At 40.3% G+C, this 10,442-nt stretch overlaps 1 protein-coding gene across 1 annotated transcript; it reads left to right on the top strand.

Moving 5' to 3' along the window:
- Positions 1-3,068: 3,068 nt before the first annotated feature.
- On the top strand, positions 3,069-5,599 carry OR5A1 (olfactory receptor family 5 subfamily A member 1). The gene is given in 5 exon segments (XM_068555991.1): positions 3,069-3,470; positions 3,472-3,636; position 4,362; positions 5,224-5,274; positions 5,277-5,599. Coding segments are annotated over 5 exon segments (942 nt in total).
- Positions 5,600-10,442: the final 4,843 nt, after the last annotated feature.

Genomic DNA, 10,442 nt, shown 5'->3' on the forward strand with positions numbered 1-10,442 from the left:
CCTCCAGATCATCAAATTCTGCAACCTCACTCCTGTACACCTCTTATAATCCTATATGATCCATCAGTGAACTCCCTATTTCTGTAAGAAAAGCATACTTTAATGTATCACATGAGGAGGAATTGTTTCCAAAAAAGGCTCAGTTTCATAAATAATTATTTAAGGAATATTCACTGCTGATAGCAATCACAGTGTCAATTTATTAAGCAAACATTCTATCTCAGGACCCATGAACCTTTCACACATTGTCTCATGCGATCCTCAAACAACTCTGTTAACTGATCCTCAAACAACTCCGTAGTCACTGTTATCCCTGTTTTGCAAACAGAGAAATTGAGACTCAGAACAGAGGAATGAGTTGTTCAATATCCCACCACTGGCAAGTGGCAGAGTCAGGATTAGAACCCGGCTTGTCCTGAAGCCTACCCAGAATCATAACCACTACCTTATCCCTTTTCTGCTAACCTGAATAGCTGCCCCAAACAACCTGAACCACATCATGGACCTCAGGTCCCTAACTTGCTAAATGGTGGACCCTACTCAGAATTGGGTGAGGGCTCCAGCAGAGCTGTTTTTGTTTAGCTCTCAGTTTCTCCATGTGACACTACACCTGCGGCAGATCATGCTAAACTTTGCTGTGGGTCCCTTTTCTTCAAGAGGAAAGCATCCTCTCTTGATTCTCAGAACTCTACATACCTTTCACAAACAGATGCATAACCTCTGAGCATAGGATAAATCTTAAAACCACATTGGTAAGATTGGCATTGGGAGAGATCTCCTAAACTGCACAAATGATGGCATGGTGATGGCTTAAAATGAGGTTCACACTGTCTCACTATCCAAATCTGAGAGTTTTAGCACTGAAAAATCTGTAGTAGGAACTATTGAGAGGGAAGAAGGTGGACCCCAATCTAAGGGCATCTCTCCGTGCAAGTACCAAGAAGAAAGTGAAGAAGGTCAATGAGACCTTGACTAGCAATGGGTAGATATGGATTGATTTATGAAAAACTGGGGATATTAAAATGAGGTCACACTCCTAAATTGAGCCAGAAAAATTCAGAGCAAATAGAGAAAGTGGTACTTCCCAAATTGTGAAGTTACTGACTTAGAATGTTCTCTATAATATATGTAAGTTATAGAGGGTCTGTGTACTATGATACAAACACCCACACATATATACATATCCTTGCACAGAACAGGCCAAAATATTAAGAGCTGTTATTTCAGGGGATAGAATGCCATAATTTCCAGTTTGGAGGGTTTTTGTGTGTCTATGAGGAATTGCACATGATTTTTAGGTTTAGTATTTCACAGTTGTTTGCTGATCAAATTATTTTACAGTTCTCACATATTGCTTTAAAATTCATAAGATAACATTTTCTTTTTGAAAAATAAATGAAATTTGTGGGATTTACTATATTTTAAGAGTTAGGTAGAATAGGCTGAACATATGGCTTAAAAGACAGTTATGGTAATTTGGTTGATTTCCAAATTGTTTAGGTTAAGACGTGAAGAAGGATCAAGATATATTCCAAACGTTTAAGGGTCATTCACCATGAGACACCAAGTCCTCTGACCACACTTTTCCTAGAGTCTCCTGCAGGGACCTCAGCTTCAGAGAGCAATGGCAGAGCTCTCTTCTGATTGATGCGAACTGAGATTTAGTGTGGATGTGTGAGGTGGTGATGGGAATTCTTACAGACGTGGATTGAATGGAATCAAGTCCCCGATCTCAAAAGACGCTTCCTACATTGAAAATTCTAAGAATTTGGTCGAGGATAGTTTGCAATTTAGGTTTTAAACAATAGCAACAACAAACACTTGTAGAATGCTTACTATGGGCCAGGAATGTCCTAAAGGAGAGTAGAAAGATGACGATAGATAGATAGATATGATAGTTCCTAATAACAAGGTAAGTGCTATTATGATCTCTAATTTTACAGAGTGTCATAGAGAGTTCAAGTGACCTGTCCAAGATCACACATCTATTAAGTGGTAAAGCTGGAAACTGAATCCAGGCAGTCCAAATCCAGAGCCCACGTCCTTTTTTTTTTTTTTTTTTTTTTTTTTTGGCTGCATTGGGTCTTCGTTGCTGTGCGCGGGCTTTCTCTAGTTGCGGCGAGCAGGGACCACTCCTCGCTGCACTGTGCGGGCCTCTCATTGCAATGGCCTCTCCCATTGCGGAGCACGGGCTCCAGGCGCACGGGCCTCAGCAGTTGTGGCTCGCGGGCTCTAGAGCGCAGGCTCAGTAGTTGTGGTGCACGGGCCCAGTTGCTCTGCAGCGTGTGGGATTTCCCGGACCAGGGCTCGAACCCATGTCCCCTGCATTGGCGGGCGGACTCTTAACCACTGTGCCACCAGGGAAGCCCTAGAGTCCACATTCTTAACGAATAGGTTAGAGAGCTCAGAGTGAACACAAATTTGAGACTGGAACCATGTTAGTATATTCAGATCTAGTATTTGACAATTAAGAACATTTCTATGCACATCTGGCCTAATCCTTTGGATTTAAAACATTCAAAATGTCTGACTGACTGTTCCACAAGTAAATAGCTGAATCCTGTCCATCTGTTGGTTTCTCCATTCCAATACTGAAACTGGAATAATGTCAGATAAATAGTTATTTCAGGGCATGGTGTGATTCACCTGGGAAACACAAAACTGTTTTCACAGCAGACTTACTATGTGTCAGTCACTTTATACAATTTGCTTTATTATATTCTTAAAACAAATAGGTGAAGTAGGTAAAGTCACCCTTTTTAAAGATAAGGATATTGAAGCCTAGAGATGTTAGCTATCTCATCCAAAGTGACACAGCTACTAAAAGGTAGAGGCAGGACTTAATCACAGGGAGTCTGAATCCAAAGTTTAAGTTCATATAAACCATATTATATTATGTTAAAAAACAAATATTTAAGATATTTGCCTTCTGAGAGAAAGAGAGTTGCATAAGTTGTAACCTCCTGTAATACTCTGCCCTTCCTCTTGTGCATTTAATAATTTGCAGACGTCACCTGCACTGTGGATTATCATTACTATCCCAGGTTTGCGTCTCGTCCTTGTGGTCCATGGGAAACATGTCCACAACTAAGGCCTGGAACGGCTTGTCAGTGACCATGTTCATCCTCCTGGGATTTGCAGACCATCCAGAACTCCAGGCCCCCCTCTTTGTAACCTTCCGGGGCACCTATCTTGTGACCCTGGCCTGGAAACTGGCCCTCATCTTTCTGATCAGAGGTGACACCCACCTACACACACCAATGTACTTCTTCCTCAGCAACCCGTCCTTCATTGACATTCACTACTCTTCTGCAGTGGCTCCCAAAATGCTCATTGACTTCTTCCAGGAGCAGAAGACCATATCATTCTTGGGCTGTGCTGCTCAGTTCTTTTTTTTTGTCGGCATATGTCTAACTGAGTGCTTCCTCCTGACTTCTATGGCATACAACCGATACGCCACCATTTCCAGCCCCCCTGCTGTACACTGCTGTCATGTCCCAGGGCCTCTGTACACGCATGGTGGTTGGGGCCTATTTCGGTGTCTTCCTGAGCTCCCTGGTCCAAGCCAGCTCCATGTTTCGGCTCCACTTCTGCGGACCCAACATCGTCAACCATTTCTTCTGTGACCTCCCACCAGTCCGGGCACTTTTTTTTTTTTTTTTCCTCATGTGAGTGAAACCATCTTTATTTATTTATTTTTTTCTAACATCTTTATTGGAGTATAATTGCTTTACAATGGTGTGTTAGTTTCTGCTTTATAACAAAGTGAATCAGTCATACATATACATATATCCCCATATCTCTTCCCTCTTGCGTCTCCCTCACTCCCACCCTCCCTATCCCACCCCTCTAGGCGGTCACAAAGCACCGAGCTGATCTCCCTGTGCTATGCGGCTGCTTCCCACTAGCTATCTATTTTACATTTGGTAGTGTATATATGTCCATGCCACTCTCTCACTTTGTCTCAGCTTACCCTTCCCCCTCCCCGTATCCTCAAGTCCATTATCTAGTAGGTCTACATCTTTATTCCTGTCTTGCCCCTAAGTTCTTCGGACCATTTTTTTTTCTTTTTTTTTTTTCTTAGATTCCATATATATGTGTTAGCATACGGTATTTGTTTTTCTCTTTCTGACTTACTTCACTCTGTATGACAGTCTCTAGGTCCATCCACATCACTACAAATAACTCAGTTTCATTTCTTTTTATGGCTGAGTAATATTCCATTGTATATATGTGCCACATCTTCTTTACCCATTCATCTGTTGATGGACACTTACGTTGCTTCCATGTCCTGGCTATTGTAAATAGAGCTGCAGTGAACATTTTGGTACATGACTCTTTTTGAACTATGGTTTTCTCAGGGTATATGCCCAGTAGTGGGATTGCTGGGTCACATGGTAGTTCTATTTTTAGTTTTTTAAGGAACCTCCATACTGTTCTCAATAGTGGCTGTATCAATTTACATTCCCACCAACAGTGCAAGAGTGTTCCCTTTTCTCCACACCCTCTCCAGCATTTATTGTTTGTAGATTTTTTGATGATGACCATTCTGACCAGTGTGAGATGATACCTCATTGTAGTTTTGATTTGCATTTCTCTAATGATTAATGATGTTGAGCATCCTTTCATGTGTTTGTTGGCAATCTGTATATCTTCTTTGGAGAAATGTCTATTTAGGTTTTCTGTCCATTTTTGGATTGGGTTGTTTGTTTTTTTGATATTGAGCTGCTTGCAAATTTTGGAGATTAATCCTTTGTCAGTTGCTTCGTTTGCAAATATTTCCTCCCATTCTGAGGGTGGTCTTTTCATCTTGTTTATGGTTTCCTTTGCTGTGCAAAAGCTTTTAATTTTCATTAGGTCCGATTTTTTTATTTTTGTTTTTATTTCCATTTCTCTAGGAGGTGGGTCAAAAAGGATCTTGCTGTGATTTATGTCATAGAGTGTTCTGCCTATGTTTTCCTCTAAGAGTTTTATACTCTCTGGCCTTACATTTAGGTCTTTAATCCATTTTGAGTTTATTTTTGTGTATGGTGTTAGGGAGTGTTCTAATTTCATTCTCTTACATGCAGCTGTCCAGTTTTCCCAGCACCACTTATTAAAGAGGCTGTCTTTTCTCCACTATATATTCTTGCCTCCTTTATCAAAGATAAGGTGACCATATGTGCGTGGGTTTATCTCTGGGCTTTCTATCCTGTTCCATTGATCTATATTTCTGTTTTTGAGTCCTCACACTTTCTTGCTCTAACACTTTCTTCAGTCAAGTGGTGAATTTCCTGGCGGGGGCACATCATTCCTCATCCTCCTCATCTCCTACAGTTACATAGTGGCTGCTGCCTTGAAGATCTGCTCAGCGGAAGGTCGAAGGAAAGCCTTCAACACATGTGCCTCGCATCTGATGGCAGTGACTCTGTTGTTTGGGATGGCCCTTTTCATGTACCTGCGACCCAGCTCCAGCTACTTACTCGGCAGAGACAAGGTGGTATCTGTGTTCTGTTCGCTGGTGATCCCCATGCTAAACCTTGTCATTTACAGTTTGAGGAGCAAAGAGATCAAAGACGCCCTGTGGAAGGTGTTGGAGAAGAAGAAAGTGTTTTCCTAGTTCATGATTGAAAACATATTTCTCCGAACTGCTAGAGACTTAAATGATCCATGACACCTACCTCCACCTCTGGCTTAGGTAAGTGATATGTTTTGTGTGCATTTTGAAAATGGAGGCTCCTGCCAGAGTCTCTCACTGTTCCTTATGGTCATCTGTCTACTGATCCCAACATGGATAGTCAAAAGGAGAAAGAGATTACTTCAGTAAAACAAACAAACAAACAAACAAATTCCCCAGGGTAACTTATTCTCACAATTGGTATTACAAACACCTTTTATTAAGTACTTACTATGTACCAGGCATAAAAGTTATTTAATTAAATACACATTGCAGTGCTACGATATACATGACACTATCCCTATGTTACAAATGAGGAAACGAAGTCCCAGCAAACAAAAAGCAAAAAACAAAACCTGACATGCCCAGGGTCATACAGGAAGTAAGGGGCAGAACTCCCATTCAGACCCAGGTCTTCCTGACTCCAGAGCCCATGCTCTACCCAAATGTTGCCTTCCACGTTCAACAACAAACAGCCCTGAATTTTTACAAGAGTATAGCTCTTATTATTAGAACATGGAAGAATCCGAAAAGATACACTATGTGTAGTTGAGAAAAACTGCAAAACAAGATGCCTACCCCATTAAACACTCTCTCTGAGCTACCCCTGTTGGACTCCCATTGTGGCTACTGGAAAATTATTTAAGCAAATACTGAAGGACATTACCCATTGCTGCCGTTTCTATGTCACCTATGGAGGGACCTGGAAAATTTGAGTCCAGTGGTATCACAGCAATACTCTTCTCTTCTCAGTCTCAGTCGCCTGAACTGCCTACTTTTCTATCTCCTTGATTTCAACCCGATCATTCCTTTACCACCACAGGACTTCATGTCACAGCTCCATCCCCCTTTTGATCACCACACTCTGAGTTCCTCTTTTCTATTTGAGCCTATTGCTCCTATAAATTGTTTCTGTTCCCAAATGGATTAGCCCTTGAAGCCCCACATTCAGTATTATTTGCCTTTATCTCTGGGAGGTATATCCCAGGCTATCATTACTCCTTCGTAGAAGACACTTACAGTGGAGTTGTCAGGGGCAAAAATTTCTGCTGATGAACCCCTCTCTCATTGCTTTGTGGCTCTGTCCTCTCCCCTCTGTTGTATATTGGATATGGATTTGACTTTACATCATTGTTCATATAAGTGGATTAACTATTTCCTTCATATCTGGAGGAGCATAAATGACTCATGGCAGAGGAAAGACCTCTGTTCAGGTCTCCTGGGTTTTTCAGTCTCCTAAATCCATTCCCATTCAAGGTCAAGAAAATTTAAAATGACTCATACGGATAATACCCAAAGGTATTACCCAATAGGTAATTTCTCCTGAAATTCCTTTATCAGTTACCCTTTTGAACATTAGGAAGGACCTATATGGCACTGTATTGGAAATTCTGGGAATCATCTCGATGGATGGATGCTATGCCCAGGACCCTTCTAGTTTTATGTTTCCTCAGCTGGCTGAGTGTAATGTGAGGAAGTCTTTGGGATTATTTCAAATGTAATATGGAATGGAGGGACCACACTGACCAAGCAGAGCAGATTTAGAGACATAGGGATAGATTATTCCTTTGAAGTTTTGAATTGACCTGCTAGAATTCTGGTACATATCAATCCAAATGAATACTTCTGATTAAGTATAATTAGTCTTTCTCCCTAAAGGAAGTGATTCAATTTATGAAAATTTTGGAATGAGTTTACCTTAAAGGAAATCTACAAATTATTCAATATCAACTCATTTTACCTTCTTCTCCTCCTTTAAGTTAAAACACACACACACACACACACACACACACACATCTTTGCTCTTCCTCATCTGCCTTACTTGCCAACCCGTCTCAGTTTGTATATCCTAGACCCTCCATCTGATCTCATGAGAGAGCCTTACATGGAAGCAGAATAAAACGTGGCCTCTACATAGTTCTATCTGAAGAAGCTGAGTGTGTGAATTTACTATCACTGCTGTAACTAATTACCACAAACTTAGTGGCTTAAAACAACATAAATTTATTATCTCACAATTCTGTAGGTTAGAAGTTTGACAGGGGTCTCACTGGGCTGAAATCAAGGTATCAGCAAGGCTGCCTTCCTTTCTGGAGGCTCTGGGATAGAATCCATTTCCTTGGTTTTTCCAGCTTCTTTAGAGGCCACCCACATTCCTTGGTTTATGGTCCCCTTCCTCCCTCTTCAAAGCCAGCAATGTCACACCTACTCTCATCTGAAACATTCTCTGCTTTTAAAGACTCTTGTGATTAGACTGAGCCCACCCAGATAATCCAGAACAATCTCCCCATTTCAAGGTTGATAACTCTTGTAAGTCAACTATACTCCAATAAAATTAAAATACTTTAAAAAAAAAAAAAGACTGACAATCACATTTGAAAAGTCCCTTTTGCCTGAGAGGTAATCTATTCGCGATTTCCTGGAATTAGGACCTAGGCATCTTGGGCGGGGGGGGGGGGGGGGGGGGGGGGGGGGGGGGTGCGGTGGAGCGGGGTGGGGAGACTATCCTGCATTCTTAGTTCTTTTAACACTTGTCACTTTATTGATTTGAGTTTCTGAGGCCAGCTCTCAAGAACATTCATGAGCTCCCCTTTGCGTCCAAGTTAAAGTCCTTACCAGGCACTGCAAAGTCCATTTTACTTTTTGCTATACCTCTCCATCCTTCACTCCTCACTACATCTCCCCCAGTACCATGGGATCTGGGCAGCATGCTATCCCATGACCCCTGAAATTCATACCTTGTTTTCTAACCTAAATGCCTTTCTTTCCCTTCATGGGTCAAACATGAATCAAGAATCAACTTCTCTCTACCTTTTCATTATTCGTTTTAGCTATTTAATAAAAGTTCAAATCTATGTTCCGTTCACGAAGCAAGTGAATTAAAATGTTTATATTTATGTTAAATTAAAATGTAAATTAAATTAAAGTTAAATATTTAATTAATATCATTAAATTTGTATTAACATTTTAATTTAAATATTATAAAATAAATTTTTTTTATTGAATTTTATATTTATATATAAAAATGTTAATGGTACATCTAACTGGTAAACTACTTTTTTTTTTTTTGTAAACTACTTTTTATGAGCTTGTCATCCTCTGTGTCTATTTTGTTTCTTTCAGTTTTATTGAGATGCAATTGACATACTACACTGTATAAGTTTAAGATGTACAGCATATATTGACTTGACATATATATATTGTGAAATGATGACCACAATAAGTTTAGTTAACATCCATCATCTCACAGAGATACAAGAAAAGAAAGAGAAAATGTGGGATTTTGTGTGATAAAAATTTTAGGATATACTCTCTTAGCATCTTTCAAGTGTACCATACAGCAGTGTTAATTATAGTCATCATGCTGTACATTACATCCCCAGTACTTATTTATCTTATAACTGGAAGTTTGTACCTTTTGACCACCTCTATCCAATCCCACCCCTACTGCTTTTTATATGCATGTGATTTCTCCTTAGAAAAGATATTCTCCACTCCTGCCCTAAATAGTGTTACATAAGTGCACATTTTAATAAAATAAAACTAGACTATTATAGGAAAAATCTGTGTATTTTGTGCTCCCTCACCTGAGGGAAAGGTCACATGTGTGCTGTGAAGAGGGTATGGGCTCATGATGTGAGTACTATGGCGCAAAGTGTCCCTCTAATTTATGAGTGTTAGTGTCCAGCAAATCATCTGTAAATGGGTTGTTTGCAGGATTTAACATGTTAACATATGCAAAATGCCCAGCACAATGCTTGGCAAACAATGGAAACTCAATAATTTTGAGCTTCTGTATGCTGACAGGTTATTTGGAGGTGAAGAGGGCAAGATTTAAGATAATCAAGTATTTATTTATCAATATTTATCCTTTGCTGTGTCTTCCAGACCCTCCTCTGTGTTTTCTTCATGGACCACAAAAGAAAATCACAAGTTGAATCAACCCTAGGGTATCTCAGGGTCTGACCACTGGGATGATGATTAATTATCTCTGTTTTTAGAAAATTTAAATGAGAATGTGTTCTTTACACCCCAGAGAGTGATAATTTATGAAGCTGTGGATTTTGGATTTTGCAAATCCTTCCTTTGTAGAGACACTCAAGTGGTAAATGTAGTGAATCATTTGCAAGGATGTAGAGAACCAGCTCCCCAAATTCACCCCTAACCATGGGCTTTGAAAATTCCTTCTCTACTGTCCAGAGCTGTGGATATTAACAGGACCTAGTAAAGAGATCTTAGAGGTTACAATCTCTCTCCAATCTCCTTTTATCTTCTCAACTTCAAGTATCTGCCCACAAACACACACTTCCAGCACCAGGAGTATGGATGAATAAGCTTCAAGTTCTCGTCTCATTAGAGAGCAGCTTGAGGCCTGGAAGGAGCTACATGTGCCTGATTAGACTGTCTCCAAAGCAGAATAAATCCAAATATAAAGTAAGGGAACAGACTGGCAGGAGGGACAGAGAGGGAATGGGTGCCCATAGTCAGTCGGCATTTTCTCTGTGTGTGTATGTACTATCCAGGCTTATTTATCAGCCCCCTGGAACTGTAAGTCTCAGCCAGATGAAGGAACTTCTTTCATATTTCCTCTCCATGCATGACTCTAGTTTTTCTGCCTTTCTATAAACTCAACCCAAATTCTTCCCTTTCCTCTCCCGCTCCTCTGATGACATCCTCTGATGGGCATCCAGACCCATGTTTGAAACTTTACTCCTAGGAATAAAAATTTAAAAAGAAAACGTTTCTGAGGAGGTTGCTTGCTCTAGACCACCTCTATCCAAAGAAT

This window comes from Eschrichtius robustus, chromosome 11 (genome assembly GCF_028021215.1).
Source record: "Eschrichtius robustus isolate mEscRob2 chromosome 11, mEscRob2.pri, whole genome shotgun sequence".
In the NCBI taxonomy this organism is placed as follows: Eukaryota; Metazoa; Chordata; class Mammalia; order Artiodactyla; family Eschrichtiidae; genus Eschrichtius; species Eschrichtius robustus.